The sequence below is a fragment of the Leucopleurus acutus genome (genome assembly GCF_964270905.1).
Source record: "Leucopleurus acutus genome assembly, chromosome: 2".
NCBI lineage: Eukaryota > Metazoa > Chordata > Mammalia > Artiodactyla > Delphinidae > Leucopleurus > Leucopleurus acutus.
The window spans coordinates 16554892-16575144 of record NC_139143.1 but is presented as its reverse complement, the minus strand read 5'-3'; the positions used below and the strand labels follow the sequence as shown (position 1 = coordinate 16575144).

Here is a 20253-nt window from a genome sequence, read left to right as displayed (position 1 = left end):
ATAACATATCCGAGAATGACAGACAATAGTAATTCATCAGCAGAGAAAAATCCCCAAATTTTCCTTACTATATATTAATTTCCTATTTTATCATTAAGGTACCAAGTCTACTTTAAAGAGGAAGACTAAAGATCTGGGGTAAAAATCAAGCATAAAAGATGATAGTTTCAATGTAATGAAAACATGATGTTCAATTATAGATGTTTCCCAACTATTTGTTGACTAAATGAAGGAAGGGGAAAAGAGAGGGAGGGGGAGACAGAAAAGAGGGAGAGAAAGATAAACAGAATTGATATGCTGCATTTGGAACAGATAGAGTAGGAAGAATTCCTGGGATGAAAATCGCATTTGAACACTAAATAAACCACTTGTTGGCCATATGGCCCTTGTCATGTCACCTAGCTCAATTTTCAGAAGGCTTCTGAAATTTTTTCTGGAAGTTGTATTCCTTTTAAAATTGATTTTCTCAGTTGTCAGTATCCATGTGGACCTTTTGGACAGGGCTGCTATCCAATGGGATTGAACCGTGATATCAATGGGAGCATGATATCAATGGGAGCATGAGTTTCCGTTTTTTCTACCAGGTGAATTACAGTGCAGGGGCAGGGGTGGGGATAGGTTAGAACCACTCTCTTAGAGGTCAAGTGATATTCAAAGCTCACTGCACCAGGTCCCAATTTTGTTCTCCGATCATCTCCCACCACGCTGCTCCTTTAAACCTAAATCTGATCAAATTATTATCTTTTCTTCTTCACGTCCGTGCTCCTACTACTCGCCTTGCCTAAAACGTCTTATCATCCTTTTCTAGCTGTCCAAATCCTCTGTGTCCTGCTGTTCTCACAAACATTTACAGGAGAAACCACCTTTTCTCCCCCAGTCTAAGCACCAGCAACTGGAAGAAGCTGCTGGCATTCTCTCAGCTCCAGTGGATACTTTCAAACAATTTCAAACCAGTAGGAAGTACTCCTTTAGAAGCAACAACAACTACCATGACAAAAACCCAAAGAACAAAAAACCTCAAGCTTTTCACATTTATCACTCTCAAGCTTTTCACATTTATCACTCTCCCTCCCTTTTTGGTGTTGTCACCGGTCCTCAGGTCTCTAGGTACACTCTCCTCCTTTCCCCTTCTCGCCTCCCCTGACCTACTCCAATAATATGCCCTAAACGTTTTGGCACCAAGCTAAAGGTCTTATTCTTCACCACAACTCCTGCCGTATCTTAAGGCTTTCCAAATTCACATATACAACACACTCGATTACCTGCTCTCACTATTGCCTGCCTTTCCCAGTCGCGATGACATCCACTTCCCATAGCCATGTTCCAGACCCTGTGAACTAGTTTCTCCTCTTAAGTCTTAAACTCAGATTGCAAATTCTCCTCCTTAAATCCCTGATAGCTTAATTTCTATTAAAGGCTTTTCCACCTAGTAGACAGATCTAGTACAGGTATGTCCTTCTCCTCAGTTTCAAGTTCCTTCTTCACATATGTTTATATACAATGGCTACATTGATAGTTTGCTAATGAACATATCATAAATTAACTAATCTTTCCATTATTGTTGAGCATTTAGGTTGGAAACCAAGAAAACCTGAGTTTCAAACGGTCAATCATTTTCAAAAAACAGAACATTTAAAGTAATACATATTTATAATAAATTTGAGTAATACATCTATATGAACTTGACCAGATCAACTGGCTTTATTTGCTAGACTGGGCAATACAGAGGAAATATTTGCATTAAAGTGATGACTCTGGAAACTCTAGAAGCCAGGCACATATGGATAACAGATCTGGGGAGCCTGTGCCTTTGTTATTTTCCACATCAGTGCCATCCTCATTTCATAATTTTGAGTATGATCATTAAAATGATTTATTATCAAATAATCACGAGTATTTTGTGCATATGCTTTGCCTTGTTCGCTGGCAACTGATACCAATCTGGTCGTTATCAACAGCTGATTGTTAAAATAACCTTCCGTCTTCTACACACACACAAAATTAAAAGCCAATTATATTATTTTTCACCGTTATTATTAATGTAATCTTTAAAAGCAAGTAAACTAAATCTAAATCATATTATTATAATGAAAATATGTTAGCAAAGTTTTAAATTTATATTAGAAAAGTCAGAGTCTTAAGTTATCCAGCCTTTGGTATTTATTTAAAAAGCCAGATCCTGAGGGGAAAAAGTAGATTATGTTTCAGTTTTCTGCTCTAACACTAAAGAGTGATAAATGTTGCCTCATTAACATATAACTGAATTGGAAGCCTTATAAAGAGATTTATAAAAAGAGTTGGGCTTATAGAAGGAACATTCATTTATCTAATGAAGAGAAATAAAAATGTCTGTACAAGCAACCATGGCAATCTCATCAGTTTTAAAAATAATGACTGAAATTTTATGTATTTTTACTATCCATTCAGAAACAAACATGCTGGTATTTATGATGACAACGTAAAATGGGATTTGATAGCAGATGATATCCTTTGTTCCATTTAAGGTTAATAGGATTTCTTTCCATTGTTACTCTTTCAAATACTAATCAAATATGAAAACTTTGTGAGAAGAGCAGTAAAATGATAAGCAGTATATAAGTACTGTGAGCCTTTTCAGCAATAAATTATTTTTATCATTTGAAGAATAATCTATTTTTAATGAATATTATCTTTATAAATTAATCAGTTCTACCAGAGGCTATTAATATACTTTAACAAAAAGTTTTAACCAAGTTCTGTTAATGTGGTGTCATATATATGTTATTCACCAAATGATCTCAATTTAAAAACATAACACTGAGCTGTTTAGAACTACAGTTACATATCTATTTTCACAATAATGCATATAGAATTAATCACATATATCAGGGTAGCTGCTCTCAGAGTGTGGTGACTAAAAATAGTGTACTTGATATTAAACATCATATAAACTATATAATGGGGAAACTGAAAAGGATAACAAGATGCATACTATTAGGTTATATTGATGTCCTATTAGGTTATATTGATGAATTCACTCAGGTAACGCTCAAAGTGTTAGTTTTCCGAAAGAGGGAGATGAAATATTTGAACATTTTTCTGGTACTATCGCCTACAGAAATAACTATTTTCACTTCACCATTTATGAAATAAAGCAAAAAGTGGTAAGGACAAGCTATATAGAACATTATACAGTTGAAAACAAGAAGGGGACCAAAACAGTAGGACCATTTGAGTATCCAATGGGAAGCGCAGGTTGCAGTAAAATCATAGCAGGAATTCAGCAGGTCTGGGATGCACGTGCACTGAACACACACACCAGGTGACTAGAAATCCACTGTTAATAAAAAAGAAGAATCAGAGCACATCCTCACTAACAGGGAAAGGTTTTTGAGGTTGTGAATCAACAGTCCTCGGTCCCTACGACGGACAAATTTGGGTTATGTTGCCAGATACGACAGCATTAAAGTCAGCAGGAAGACCTGAATGGACACCGAAAATTAAAATAAACAAAAACAATAGTCATCCAGGAAGCAAAAAAGAATCAAATCAGAAAAGAAAACCTGAATGGCTCTATTATCGTGGGTTAGTGAGGGCACCATAGTGGAGAACGCATAACACTATAGGACTGGATAAGTTGACTGGTGTTGCTGTGAGAATTATTTAAAAGCTGGAGAGAAATATTCTGGTATAGTAGAATTTTGAGGGAGGCTGTCTAAAAATACAGAACTTATCTAAAGAGATCCTAGGACTTCTGACTTTCCACAGTTCCCTTTGTTTGACCTTTGCCACACATGAGACTGTTGATAACTCCAAGTTTTCTAACAGTTTTCTCCTCTGCTTCCTGTGATATTGTGTCTCTGTTTTTCTGTTTATTATCTACCTATAACTCCCTTCCTCTGCCTAAATCCTACTAATGCATTCCACAAGCCTCAATCCTTGGCCCTCTGCTCTACTGTTCAGATACTTTTCCATCAGGTAGAAAATCCTGCCATCTTATAATGATGGCTCTAAAACCTCCGTCTCTAGCTCTGACTCTTCATCTAAAAGTCCTCTTTAATAAGCTTTTGTTCAGTGCTAATTATAATGTGCCAGACACTCTTCCGAGAGATAGCAAAATCGCCGTACAACACACCACCACATGGAGGTGTCCTAACATCATCACAAACTCAAAATCTCACAACATCTTTTTGTAAAAGCTTCACTGAGTGTCCCATTCAGAATGTTTTCTTATCAACATCATGCTTTTGTTGTCATTACAACCATTAATCAGCTTTGCTGAGATAAAAATGCAGCTATCTTACTAGCTTATAAGACAAAAACTTTATTTCTTACTCACACTGCACGTGGGCTAAGTTTCCCTGTGGCTGTGGCCCACAACACATGGCTTAGCCCGAAATCAATGAGATGGGGAGGAATCATTATTTTGTGAGGAGGCGGGTAGGGAAGAATTTTTGGCACACGTGGATACCAATCTACCAGCTAGGTTGACCATAGCGAAGTCTTCCAACTTATATCCCGGTGAGTTATTAATTTATCCAGTTAGTAAAAAATTCTACAGGCTTTCAATGTGACATTTACTGTGATAGTTTGAGATATAATAAATAGAATAGTCATTGCATCTCAGGAGCTCCCAAATAAGAGATGTAAATAAACAAATGGGTCACAGTGACACAAACACCTACAGGAGTAAAGCATGAGGAAGGCACACCCAATATCTGCAGTCTCCCACCATTCTATACTCAGCCTCAGGAGATCCGGAAGGTTAATCCGTAAGTAAAGTCTTGAAGGATGAATAGGGATTCAGACCAATGGGAGGCAGGTCAGAGTGAAGAATGGCATTCCAGGCAGAGTAAAGAGCATTTGCAAAAAACCTGTAGGGCATGGCGTATCTTGATATATCATGGAAAGTGGTTTAACGTGTCCAGAGTATGTTTATACAGGTTTAGCAAGAAGTGAGGTTAGATAAGCAATAATGAGACTATGAAAACGTGACATGTCATGTTGAAGAGTATGAATTTTGTGCTGTATGCCACAGTGAGGACGGTGGGCATGGGAGTGAAACTATCAAGTTTAGGTTGGAGTCAAGAGATTTTCTGAGGGACAATGCAAAGTATTTGATGACTGATAAGAGAGAGCGGGTGGGGAAAAGAAGGCGGTGGGGAGTCAGGGATGACTGTGGGTTTCCAGCTGAACGGTTGTATCATTTACCTGAATAAAGGAATATAGAAGGAGGAACAGATTGGGGCTATCTGAGGGACCTCCAGAGAAGACTTTTAGTAGGTACTTAGCATATGGATCTGCAGGGATCAGGAACTGAGGCCCATCATCTAATCACCCTGAGCCTCCATGTGTCCGCCTATAAAATGAAGATACAACACCTGCATGTTCGACTTGACAGACTGTTACTGGAAAATATGAAACAATGAATGTAAAACATGTGTTTAAACAAGAAAGTCCTTTAGGGCTTCCCTGGTGGTGCAGTGGTTGAGAGTCCGTCTGCCAATGCAGGGGACACGGGTTCGTGCCCGGTCCGAGAAGATCCCACATGCCGCGGAGCGGCTGGGCACGTGAGCCATGGCCGCTGAGCCTGCACGTCCGGAGCCTGTGCTCCGCAACGGGAGAGGCCACAGAAGTGAGAGGCCCGCGAACCGCGAGAAAAAAAAAAAAAAAGAAAGTCCTTTAAAAATGTAGGAAGTTATTTTATTAAAGTCACATTCAGCTCCTTACCAACCTGCCGCTGCGCATCAAATACTCTGAGCCATCTAGATCAACATCCTCACCATTTCCTGTTACACCACGCTCATTCCCAGTTTCAGACCTTCATTCACGCTGTTCCTAACCGAAATGGCCTTCCCTCTCCCCAGGCTATAGTCTACTGATGCCCCGAGGTTCAGCGCAAGTCTCACCTCTTAGACTTTTGGAGGTAACATTAACTTCTCACCTGAGCGCTTATTACTTGCCTGTGTGTGTTTGGTGGGGGTAGTGCCTTTTAAATTGACTTTCCTTTTTAATTAATTTATTTAATAGATAATATATTCACAGTGTTTAAAATTCAAAAGCTACCAAAGAGTTACAGTAAAAAGTCTACTTCCTATGCTTACTCCTCAAGTTCTCTTCCCCCCAGGCAGTTAATAACATCAGTTTTCGGTGATCCTTCCCCAGACAAGCAAATTAAAATCAGTGGCTTTCAGATTATGCTCTGGTGGCTCAGATGACAACAGAGGCCACAGGGAAAGAGACCAAGCAGTTCTGTTTCTTCTGATTCCAAAATAGCTGCACTGTTTGTACTTATTTTACATACAGGGCTAAAAATTTTGCTAAATTTTTTTGCTAAATTTTAGTAACAGCAACTGTTACTAAAGTTTTAAAATGGCTAACTATACCATTCATTTTGTAGCCTAATATATACTATATGGCATTATTATTATTACTGTATTCATATACAGCTGTTAGGTAAAAACAAAAATTTATGCAGAATAAATTTGGAAATGGTGGTTTAAATAATTACTATAGGACTATGTGTTCTCAGCCCTAAAATCTGAGCTCTGAGAAATTACACTGAGGGTGTGTGGGGATGATAAGAGGAGAGGTGTAAGCAGAAAAAGAGAAAAAACGGAGTAAATATTCCACATTCCTGGGAAAGAGCAGGGCGTTAGGTTTTGTAATAAGAAAATACGACACTGGGCATTCTTATTGCTCCTGGGAGGTGGCTAAAACTCTAGGGATAAACTTGGTGGCAGCTGTGGAAGAGACAGGATTCTAAGCACTAGGGAAGATATCAGCTTTGGCAAAAATTCCCTTTCCCTTTATGTGGCCCAGTAGCCATGGAATCCTCCAAGGATGAATCCTGAAGGATCAAACACACACATGAGCTCGGACAATAGACATCTTACGAATGAAGACCCGACAAAAGTAAGAATCTCTGTTATGCTGGCACTACTTAAGTCTCACAGGACTTCTGTATAAACCAGAGAAGGGAAATCTCCAATAATGACTGAGATTGAACTGCCTATCAAACCTATATGTAAGGGTTTTGGAATCAAACCAAATTGGGTTTGAACTTTTCTCCACTTATCACTAACAGTGTATCCTTGGGGAAGTAACTATCTCTGAGCCTAAAATTCGTCATCTATTAAATGGTGATAGTATTCACAGGACTGGTATAAGACTTTAGTTGGTATATACATTAAGTATACAAAATGCTTAGTACAATATTTCACTTTCACTAGTCAACCAGTAAATGTCAGCTATTTTAATCTCATTCAATAATTATGTACTGAGATCAGATTATGTTATTTATTGAATCCTTATGTGCATTCAATGGCAAAAACAGATAAATAAATAAAACAGACCTGTTCTGAAATACCTTACAGATTAATAGATTTAAAAACCATCAAGAACCAATCTAACTGAGGAAAATCTCCATTTTTAATTGTTTTCAAGAGCCCAAAGATAATTAGATGCAAATCTGGAGAATAACTTGGCGATGATGCTGAGCAATACTCTTTTTGATCAAACCTAGTTGAGACACTAAAGTAACAAACAATTTTCTTGGGTGGCTCATTACTTGAACTTTTAAAGATATTTTTTCAGCAACTCCAACACCATTAGAACAAATATAGATTCCAAAGTTGAATATTTTGACAATAGTCACTGAAATGTATACACTTTAATATGTTTGATTAAAAGGAGGTGTCAATTCATAACCATCTGAATGGTGGCTGTGAGCAGAAATAGCAGCAATGCAAGTTAAGTCATAATGTTCATGGAATGACATATACATAAGTATACTCTCCTGTCTTGTCTACACAAAGATATAGATCTCCAACCACTAATGAATAATAATAAACAATAGGGCTAAAAATGCTCATTACTCCATAGAAAACAGCTTAATTTTTGATCATCCTGTTTAAGTAATCTGATTCTATTAAAAACTGACTTGAAGGAGCTCCTACTGGCCAAATCTAGGAAAATTTTAGCACCAAATCAATTAGTGATAATTTATTATAACCCATTAAATAAAATAGGAATTCATGAGTTAAAACTGATGAAAGAAAGAAAGAAAGAAAGAAAGAAAGAAAGAAAGAAAGAAAGAAAGAAAGAAAGAAAGGAAGGAAGGAAGGAAGGAGGAAAGAAAGGAAGGAAGAAAGAGGAAAAAAGGTTCTTTCTTATGCTAAAGTGCTAACAAGTATAAACTGAAGAAATGACAAAATTAGAAAATCACTATTTGACAAATATGATAATAATTGATTCTGGTAAGATCCATCATTAGACACTAAACCTAGGGTAAAAATTTTTGATGAGGAAGAAGGTATATACCCAGTCTTAAAACATTGCCTCACAAGATAAAAATAGCAAGTCTACAGTGTAAGTGTGTTAAATTATCAAATTTAGCGTTAACTGCCATGCAACAAACTGACAGTATATGGTTCCTAACATGATGTATTGAGATGTATTTCTAGAAAAAAGGCATAACCTCAATCTAACAATGAAGAAACACAACCAAACCAAAACTGAGGAATAATCTGAAAAATAGTCTATATTCTTCAAAAATATCAAGGTCATGAAAAGCAAAGACAGACCAAACATATTAAAGGTGACTAAAGAAAAACAACAGTTAGGTACAAAGTGAAATCCTGGTTTTTACCCTGGAAAAGATGTTTTTGCTATAAATGACATTATTGGGAAAATCAGTGAAACGTGAATAGCGTCTAAAGATTAGATAATAGTATTGTACAGATGTCAGTTTCCTGATTCTGATTATTTTAATATGGTTATGTAGAAAATATCCACTGATGAATTGAGAGGAAAGAGGAACCACTTCTGCAACTTTGTCTCAAATAATTAAAAATAACCATAGAAAAAAGAACAAAAATATGTATAGAGGGGTAAAAGAAAATGATAAAGTAAATTTGTTCACTTTAGTGAAGAAATCTGCGTAAAGAATATAGGGGAATTCTTTGTATTATTTTTGCAACTTTTCTGTAAATCTGAAATTATTTCAAAACTTAAAAATTACTTTTTAAGTAGTCTGAAATGTCAATGATGTAAGAGATTTGTGTTCTAGACAAGAAACCCCATGCTAACAATTAACAAAATTAATGAAAGATACTTTAAGTTTGTTGCAGACATGTAAGTGGGCTATTCAGCCAGTTAAATTAAAAGAATAAACTTTTCTTTGGTTTTTGTGGGTTTTTAAAATCTTAAGTAACATATTAATTAAGTGGGAACGTATAGTATTAAAATAGGAGCTTAACTTGAGAGAATCATGTTATTTAGAGAAGTTATCACTAAAATGGGTTCCCCTGTAGGGACATCAAATCTGCTTTATAAGAGCATCACAGTGATTTTAAACCTAACTGTAAGATCCAATACTTGTAAAAAGTTTGGGCCAGCATTTTTTAAAAAATACTTTATTTATTTCATTAAATCTAAAGTATTAGGCTCTTACTCCAAGCAGTCCCTGTATTTTATTAGCATGTTTTAAACTTTTCTTGCCAAAGGTGAACTCTTATCATTTAGTTGTCTACTTATTTTTTTTTCTTTTCCCTCTCTATATCTTTTAATTTCACTTAGATGCCTCTAATAAAGAATAAATTAAGAACAAATTTAAAGTATTATAGTAGAAAATAGTAACAAATCAGAAAACTTGTGAAGTAGGCAATTATAAACCTCCTCATTTTGTATCAAAAAATTATTTTTTCTTAATTTCTGAAATCATTAAACTGAAGTATAAGTTGGCATGTTATCTCATACTTCTGCAAGTCTATCAGTGGATATAGATGATTGTGTTATGCTGTATTTATTAAGGCAATCTTCAAAAATCCCAAGAGTCAATTATAGGAAATGGTAAGTAGCACAGAGAGAAATTATCTTACATTTTTATTTTGTAGAATTAATTTGGGGCACTTCAACCAATGTTTATTGACAGTGCAATGGGCCAGGGATTGGTCTAAATGTTGGTGGACCAAAGATGAACAAGCTACAGTGATTACTCTGAAAGAGCTCACCGTCTAGAAAATAGAGACTCTTCAACAAATAATACATACAAATGCATATGCTGTGAACGGTACTTTAACAAAAATAAAATACCTAGTATAGTTTGGGTATAAAGAAATGAGTCATCAATTCTCCATGGAAAAATCAGCAAAGGCTTCTGAGAAGAATTCTCATTCTAAAAATTAAACCCAATTTTGTTCTCACATAACTATTATCAATAACTTCAAAACTACATGTAAATGTGACTAAAGTGAATTAGTTACAACAAATTTAATAATTCAAGTGCCAACATATATAAATTTTATATTTACCTTCACAATTAGTTGATAATGTTGTCTGCCTAAGTAACCTCTCCATTGTTTCTGAATAATTGTTGCTACTCTGTGTAAGTACCTGGGTGAAAAATATGCTTATTAGTATGCTTTCATTGAAACCATGATATAACTTCAATTTTTGCTTAGAATATTCCTTTTCACAATTCAAGAAATCAAATTCAAAGCCGAGTTTACATGTACTTTTAAAGACAGTATGAAGGTTCCCAAAAACCCTAAAAATATGACCTAACTAAAAAAACTAAAAACTACTATATGATCCAGCAATCCATTCCTGGGTACATATATCCAAATAAAACAAAAACATTAATTTGAAAAGATACATGTACCCCAATATCCAATAGCAGCATTCTTTATAATTACCAAGATATGGAAGCAGCCTATATGTCCATCAACAGATGAATGGATAAAGAAGATATTTTTATATATACATATATATACACACACACATATATATATGTATATATGTGTGTATACACACACACACACACACACACACACACACACACACACACAATGGAATACTGCTCAGCTACAAAAAAGAATGAAATTTTGCCATTTTCAACAACACGGGGTATTATGCCTAGGGAAATTAGTCAGAGAAAGCCAAATACTATATGTTATCACTTATATGTGGAATCTAAAAAATAAAAAACTAGTGAATATAACAAAAAAGAAACAGACGCGCAGATATAGAGAATGAACTAGTAGTTAACAGTGGGGTGATGGAAGAGGGAGGGAATAGATAGAGGTAGGGTATTAAGAGATACTACTCTGTAAAAAATAAATAAGCTAAAAGGATATATTGTACAGCACAGGGAATATAGCCAATGTTTTGTAACTATAAATGTAATATAATCTACAAAAATTTTGAATCGCTATTAATATGAAACTAATATTGTAAATTACTTCAATAAAAATAAATAAGTCAAGAGAAAATTAAAAAGAAAGAAGAATGCAATGAAATATTGAAATATATTTTTTAAAAGACTATGTAAAACAGGTCATAGTGACATGTTAAGAAATAAGCCAGGCACTATTGATATGAATCGCTATAAGTACTTTGAAATAATTTGTGAGGTCAAGAAACAGTTCCCTTTTTCATTCTTATATTACTCAGTCTATCTTAGCTAAAGTCATTTTAGTCTGCTGAATTAAAAAATACTCTCTGCTCCCATGTTCCTATTTCGTATAGTGGCCAAATGAGAACCATCATCTTCATGCTTTTATTTGCATGTCTGGCTCCTATTAGTAAATATAAGGAATTATACAGTATAACCCCTAGCTGACCATCTGAGTTAATTACGGATTAGTCATATTCTTCCAGGGCAATATTTTTCAGAATTGATGAGAAACTGAGGGAAATTTGAGCACTGAAGAAAAAGTGGAAACAGTTAAGATAGGGATCAACTGCGGTCTCTGTAATCAGAATGACATCATTTTGGTGTCATTTGCCTTTATTTACCAACACGTTGGAGAGGACTGGAATAGCTTCTTTTTATTTTGTTTTGTTTTTCTTTCTTACCAGTCAATAAGTTCATTGCTATAAAAATACAAGTCCAATAATTTGTCACATCCTATGGAACTTGAAGAAAATAATCTGATCAAGTATATTTATGACATTGAGAATTTTTAAAAGAGATATGGTCAACATCGTTTAGTTTCTTTATATGTGAGAAAATATGACCAAAAAGAGTTATGTCTTTAAAGGACATCATATAATTTATTAACTTCATTACAAGTAAAATAAAAAATTATTTGCAATAAGAACCACATGAATAAATTACATTTTCTAAGGAGCATATTTTTATGATATATCTGAGGTTCCATGACAAAATCAATATACCTGATATATGCTTGAACTTGACATCCTCGAAACCAGCTCTGGATTTTAACTGCTGCATCATTCTCCTTTTTTCGAAATACATCCACAACGCTAAAAAGAAATTTTTTAAAGCATTTCATTAGTGACTAATATAATTCTAAAGCAAATCAATCTGTTAAACTTAATTTTTAATTTCTTTGAAATGATAATTATAATTCAAATGTCATTTTAAATAAAATTAAAATACTAAAGAAACTATTCCAGAAATTATAAGCTATGTTTCAAAAATTAACCTTTCTCTAAGAGGCCATGTGCTTTCAACAGCTTTACTTTTTTAAAAATTTTATAATCACCTATTTGCCACTAATTAATTCACCAGTGGTTTTTATAAGGAAATTTAAAAAGCAATGTGCTATTTTGTCATTATTTTAAAAACATAATTATTTGAATTTACTGTTTAAATGCCACTACACATATTATGAAAGATTAAAATCGTTGCATATTTCACTTACTATATCAGTTAAGTGAATTGCCTCTAAGTAAAATGCATCCATCATTTTACCTGTTCTAGATAGAGTTCTTAGAACATGTATTTCAGTTAAAGGAGGCAGGGGCCAGGGCCATAGGCCTTATAAAGAGATAAGAAATTCAGTCTTTAGATTTTACTGACTTATAGGAAGAAAAGGTTTAGTCAGGACAGATCTCCATCTTAATTTTTTCAGTCATTACAATTCTCCCTCTCCATCCCCATCTGATAAAGTCATGTTGCTTAGGGCAATTACTGTAGACCACAGAGTAATTCATCTCCTAGAAGGCTGGCTGGCGCTTAGCACTTTATGTTTGTTGAATGAATAAAGAATTGCTAGTCACTTATTTTTACTTTTTAAAAAATTCTCTCAAGAATTGTGTTTTCTTAGGCTATTTTTTTGTTTTCATTGTACGTTAAATATATAGATTTCATTAAATTTATATAATTAGAACAAAAATAGAATGGGAAAAATATTTCAAACAATATTATGAAGTTGGCTGAGAAAGCAAACAGGATTAGCAATTAAACTGTCAGTGACAAATAGTTAAAGAAGTAAATAGACAGATTATCTACTAGATAAGCAGGAAAGAGAGTTACCTAGAAAGCCTGACTGAAAAGGACCTACAAAAGCAGAGAGAGGAACAAAAATTATGCATCAAGTCAGTGACCCAGATGTGAAAAAGAGTAGTGGTGTGAAATAGCACAGATCAGTAAGGTTGCATAAAGGGTAGCAGAAGTGAAGAACAAACTGTAAAAACTACACAAGAGAACAGTCACTCACTTTACCAGATAATGGAAGGCACCATGATAAGATTATCATATGATGCAATAAAATTAGCTGGAAATAACTGTGTGAGGACACACTAGACAATTAGAAGAAAAGAAAGTTTCGTTATTGCTGTATGTTTGCCCTTCAGGTACAAAATAATAGCAGAAACATGTATAAACTGTATTCTTGGCTCAAATTATTAGACTGCACGTGGGAGAGACAACAGCTTAAAGTCCTTTCCTCTATGGAGCCTTCCTTGAATCCCCAGAATCCATGAGGCCTTTCCATTACACACGCTCATAGCTCTTCATAACATTTAACACAATCATATGTAATTGTTTAATGAGGGTCCTTCCACTAAACTTTAAGATGCAAAAGGCAGTCATCTTGTCTATTTTGTCCCACATGACTCTCTCAGTGGGTCCAGAGAGATAATGGATGTTATGCCTAACACTCAACCTTTGTCCTCCCAGAGCTGCTTCCTCTGGGGGACTGCATGTCACCTGCCACATTTAATCTCTGTGAAGAATGCCATTTGCAAGCTCCCTCACTACACCTTTCACTGCATGGACATCTCTCCCCATTTTAGGATGACAGAGTTGTTGAGAACCCAACAGGAACCCCCATGCTCTTAGTAACTTGAGTCCTGGGGTGATTATGGGTAATAGACAGGCAGATCTCTGAATGAACCTGTTGAAAGAAGTAGAGAAAAGAATAATAATATCTTAAACAAATTAATACGTATGTGCTAGCACTGTTCCTAGCATTTACATACCACTGAGTTAACTCACATATAATCCTTTCACATCTCGATGAAGTAAATAAATATGCCCATTTGACAGCAGAAGATACTGAGGCATAGGGAAGTGTAGCTATATGCCCAAGGTCACACATTGGTGGGTGTCAGAGCGGAGATTTGATTCTAGGTAGTCTAGCTCTCAAGGCTGCATTCCTAACCATCACTTCCCCAGAAGGGGAAGAGGAAGGATGAGAATAGAAGGGAGGGAAGTAAAAGGGAAGAAAAAGCAAGGAAAAAAGGGCAAGAGGAAAAATGCACATAAGCCATTTCCAAATATAATATTGAAATTGTGTGGCATAAAATAGTACCAATCTCCTAAGAACAATAAATAAAGATGAAGATGTGGAAAAACATCAACATCTATAGCAAAAAACGAAAATTTCTCACTATACCGAGTACTGTGAGAATGCAGTACAATAGGCACTCGTGTATATGGTCGAAAGGAAACAATTTGGTCTTTGAACACATTTATAAGAGTGTCAAAAGTCACACAACTTCAGGAATGTTCATTAGAAGTGCATACACATACACATGGTAGTAAAACTATAATGGGAATGATAAAACACAAATTTCAGGACAGACGTGCAGTAAATTTCTAAGATCTGTCATGTCTTCATAAACTAGGAATGCCATAAACGGGAAAACCAAAGACTTTGTGCTGTGGTCACTATATTTGAGGGAAAGAAAAGAAACTTTGAAAAAATTAAACAACCCAGTTGAAAAGCAGCAAAACACAGGCAATTTACAGAAAAGAAAATACAAGCAATTTACACTTCTAAAAGCCTCTGACCTGGGTTCTGGGTATATCTGCACTTTTGAGATCTATAGCAAACCATCTTGTGAGTGCCGATGTGTATTTCAGGAAAAATTACACTGAAACAAACAAGGTCCTTAAAATTTCAGAAAACAAGCCCCTTTAGTCAAGAAGCTGAAGTTAGGGATTGATAAATGGTTACCAATGTTAAATTTTAATGTCTAATGTTATCACTGTTCCAAAAAAGGTAAGCACATTTAGAATTTCGTTCTGAACAGTTAACTGATAGATGTTACTTCCACAAAATATGTGAATTTGCTGCTTCTGCAAGGCAATGTGAAAGAGGAAGTATTACCATTATGTATTCAATACATTTATTTATGGAATTTTGGTACAATGTACATTGAAAAACGTGAAATACTGAAGAAACTAACAAATGGCATTAAAGTGTCTTTAATAAAAGATCTTTTATAAAATGTTGTTTTAAAAAAGCACCAAAAGACACTCAAGATGAGTCAGGAATTTTTTAATGATGTATCATTGTACTATTAAAGTAACAGAAACAACCTAAATAAGCAAGAGATGGACTACAGTACATCCATAAAATGGAAAACTATTTTGTCCTTACAAAAAATTAAGTGGATCAATGTCTTCATATAGACAAAACATGTTGTAATGGGAAAAAAAAGGAAGATACAGTACAATACAACATGATGCCATATTTATAAAAAACAATTTTAACTACATGAGTATGTGAATATAGGCACAGAAAAAGTCTTGCTTTGTACAAATAAGGTTATTAAAACTGGTTGCCTTTAGGAAATAAAATTTGAAAGGAGAAATTTATTTTATTAACTTCTGAATTTGGCAAATTATTTTATAAGAGCTGTGTAATACTTCGTAATTAATTTTTTTTTAATTTGTAATGAATAAACACAATCCCTTAGAAAAATAGAAACACATTTTCAAGTTTAAGGGAAATATTAGACTTATCTAGGCATTAAACCCTAAGGAATTTGACCATTTAATATAACGTGAACTATGGCCTAACCTAATTAAAATATTAGGATAGTGGCCAGCACTTTTGCTTTGCGGAAAGACCTTAGCTCAAATTCTAACTGTGTCACTTACTGGTTGGGTTACCTTAAGCAAGTTTTTTAATCCAAAATTCAGTTTCTTCTGTAAAATTTCAACAACAGTGTATCATGGGTATGTTTGTTGGCATATCACAAAGAAACTGGAAGACTGGTAAGTAATATGTTTTCAATAAATGATAATGATAATTACTACATTTTTACATAATGATGGGCATCTATGTAGATTGCAGGAAGAAAAAAATACCAGTCTGTCAACATCTTATTCACTAATTCAAAAAGATTTATTATATGTAAACTATGTGTTAGTATGGCATTTAATTATTATTGAATAAATCTGACATGTAACATTTTGTTAAGCTGAAGGTATACAGCTTATTACATAGATACATTTACATATTGTAATATGATTGACAATATAGTGATATTTATATTATATAATTATAATACAATATTATTGTCTATATTTATTATATGAATTAGATCTCTATGGCTTATTTACTACTCACTACACATTTGTACCCTTAAACACCATCATTCTTAGCCACCCCCCTCCTCTGGTAACCACCATTTACTCTGTTTTTTATGGGTTTAATTTTTTCAGATTCCACATATAAATGATCTAATATAGCACTTGTCTTTCTGTCTGACTTACCTCACTTAGCATAATGTACTCAAGGTCCATCCATGTTGTCACAAATGGGAAGATATCTTCCTTTCTTACGGCTGAATAATATTCCATTGTGCATATGTACCACATCTTTTTTACCCATTCATCCATTTATGGGCATTTGGGTTGTTTCCAAATCTTGGCTATCATAAATAATGCTGCAGTAAATGTGGAGTGCATATATCTTGTCAAAATCCTGTAGTCATTTCTTTTGGGTATATACCCAAAAGTGGAATAGCTGGATCATATGGTAGATCTATTTTTAATTTTTTGAGGAATCTTCACATTGTTTGCCATACTGGTTGGACCAATTTACATTCCCACCAACAACATACAGAGGTTCTCTTTTCACTACATCCTTGACAGAACCTGTTGTCTCTTGTCTTCTTGATGACAGCCATTTTAACAGATGGGAGATGATATCTCATGGTGGTTTTTGTTTGCATTTCCCTTATGATTAGTCATGTTGAGCATCTTTTCAATATAGTCCTTGCATCCCAGGGATAAATCCCACTTGGACGTAGTGTCTAGTCCTTTCAATGTGTTCTTGAATTCAGTTTACTAATATTTTGTTGAGAATTTTTCCATCTATAGTCATGAGGGATATTGGTCTACAGTTTTCCTTTCTTGTATCCTTATCTAGTCTTGGTATCAAAATAATGCTGGGCTTTGTGGAATGAGTTTGGAAGTGTTCCTCAACATTTTGGAAAAATTTGAGGAGGACTGGTGTTCATACTTCTTTAAATGTTAGGTAGAATTCTCAAGTGAAACCATCTGGTCCTGGAATTTTCTGTGTTAGAAGTTTTAAAATTACCAATTCAATCTCTTTACTTGTCATTGTCTGTTCATATTTGCTATTTTTTTCTGAGTTAATCTTGGCAAGTTGTTAGCTTCTAGAAATGTATCCATTTCTTCTATGTTATATAATTTTTTGGCATAGAATTGTTCAACAGTAATCTCTTGATTCTATGTAGTTCTGTAGCATCAGTTGTAGTATCTCCTCTTTCATTTCTAATTTTATTTATTTGAGTCGTCTTTTTGTCTTAGGCTAGCCAAAGGTTTTTCAATTTTGCTTATCTTTTCGAAGAACCAGCTCTTAGTTTAGTTGATCCTTTCTATGCTTTTGTGGTCTCTATTTCATTTATTTCCATTCTGATCCTTGTTATTTCCTTCTTTCTGCTAACTTTGAGCTTAATTTGTTCTTCTTCTAGTTCCTTGAGGAGTAAAGTTATGTTGTTCATTTGAGATGCAATTTCTTAATAAATATATTTATTGCTGTAAACTTTCCTCTCAGAACTGCTTTTGCTGCATCCTGTAATATTTGATATGTTTTATTTTCATTTTCATTTGTTGAGACAACTTTTTATTTCCCTTTGATTTCTCTTTTGATCCAATGGTTGTCTAGAAATGTGTTTTTTTCACATATTTGTAGACCTTCTCACTTTTCCCTTATTGATTTCTAGCTTCACACGATTGTTGTCAGAGAAAATAGATGACATGATTTCAAACTTTTAAATTTGCTAAGATCTTTTTTTGTGGCCTATCATACAATCTGTTCTGGAGAATGTTCTATGTGTACTTGAGAAGAATGTGCATTCTACTGCTATTGGATGGAATGTTCTGTATATGTCTCATAAATTCTTTCCATATAAAGTGTTGTTCAATTCCAACGCTGCCTTGTTGATTTTCTGTCTGGACAATCTATCCATTACTAATAGTGGAGTATTAAATGCTCTTATATTTTTAGTGGTACTGTCTATTGTATTGCCTTTCTGAGTTTTCTTGCAGCTCACTGAATTCCCTCACAACACCTATTTTATATTCTTTATTATTTAGATTGCAATATTCCATGTCTTTGGGTTTGACTGCTGGAAAATTGTCATTTTCTTTTTGTACTACCATATTACCACGACTGTTCATGGTGTCTGATGAAAAGTACCTCTGTTGCTGCTTTTTTTTTTTTTTTTTTTTTGGCTGTATTTGAAGTAGCAAATGCCTTTCTTATTTGGTAAGGCTTAATTTACTTTGATTCTAACAATTCTACAGATTGATAATTAGGAGTCTTCCTTTTGTTTTCCAGAAGGTGGCGCTACAAATACAGGTTTTGTGTTCCTCTTCCTGGAGCTGACTTGCCCCTAAGGTTGGGAGCACACACACAAAAATAAAGCAAAGGTAGTGGCAAAGCCTGGAGAGATGTGTACTTACTACTTGGGACTTTGAGTGTGTCTACAGCTTGGTAGAAAGGTTCTTAATTGGGGTGGAAGTGAGGGGCGGGGGTGTCCCAGATGTCCATGGGCAGTCCTGTTGCCTCCTGGGGCAGACAGAAGATGACTTCCTTTAGTTCTTGTGGTCTGCCTACTTCCCTGTCCTTCATCTCCCTCAGTCACTGAGTGTCCTCAGAGAGAGCAACTGGTCCCTCGAGTTGCAACACGTGTGGCTGGGCAGACCCTCACTCACTGCCTTCATCCTCCACCTCCTCTTCCAGGTTGTGCCAGCTCACTGACAGGCTGGCCTCTGCCTTCTCTGCCATCACTCTTCTGCTGCCACCATATCTGACGCCACTTCCCTTGTTCTGCTGCCTCCTCTGCCATCTAATCCATCCACTTTCAGGTGCACAAATGGATGGATATCCCAGGTGTCCTCGTATGCTGTACAGAGGTGCTTTCTTTCTCTCTTTCTCTTTCTTTCTTTCTTCCTTTCTTTTTTTTCTGGTTATGGATGTCTGATTAGTTTTAAATCAAAGTGGAGAGAAAAAAAGGAACAACTTATGCTGCCATGATGCTACCGTCACTTTTAGCATGCCATTTAAGCCAAAGATGTATATATGACATATTCTGTGCTCTCAAGCTTACAAACTATTGGGTGGGCCAAAATGTGCCTTCAGTTTTTTAAGTAAAAATAAAAGACACATTTTTCATTTTCACCAAGAACTTTACTGAACAACATATTCACCCTTTTGTTCCACTACCTTCTGCCATTTTTCAGGCAACTTCATAATTCCACCTTCCCAAAACTTTTTATCTTTTTGAGCAAAGAACTGTTCCAGGTGCCTTTTAGAGTCTTCCAGGGAATTGAAATTTTTTCCATTAAGAGAATTTTGTAAAGACCAAAATAAATGGAAATCCGAAGGTGCAATGTCTGGTGAATACGGCAGATGAGTCAGAACTTCCCAGCCAAGCTGTAACAGTTTTTGCCTGGTCATCAAAGAAACATGTGGTCTTACGTTATCCTAATGGAAGATTATGTGTTTTCTGTCGACTCATTCTGGAAGCTTTTCGTCGAGTGCCACTCTCAGTTGGTCTAATTGGGAGCAGTACTTGTTGGAATTAATCGTTTGGTTTTCTGGAAGGAGCTCATAATAGAGGACTCCCTTCTAATCCATATACACCACAACCCCATCTTTGGATGAAGACCAGCCTTTGGTGTGGTTGGTGGTGGTTCATTTTGCTTGCACCACGATCTCTTCCATTCCACAGTATTGTGTCCACTTTTCATCACCC

General features: G+C 35.1%; 1 protein-coding gene across 1 annotated transcript in view; it reads right to left on the bottom strand.

Moving 5' to 3' along the window:
- Positions 1 to 20253, bottom strand: part of SPATA17 (spermatogenesis associated 17) — a gene marked incomplete at its 3' end in the record, with an annotated part of 184498 nt that overhangs the window by 147321 nt on the left and 16924 nt on the right. The window contains exons 2-3 of the mRNA XM_082857904.1: positions 12160 to 12249; positions 10293 to 10374 (exon numbers count right to left, since the gene is read on the bottom strand). Of these exons, the coding sequence (XP_082714030.1) occupies positions 10293 to 10374; positions 12160 to 12249 (172 nt within the window). The remainder of the gene's footprint in view (positions 1 to 10292; positions 10375 to 12159; positions 12250 to 20253) is intronic.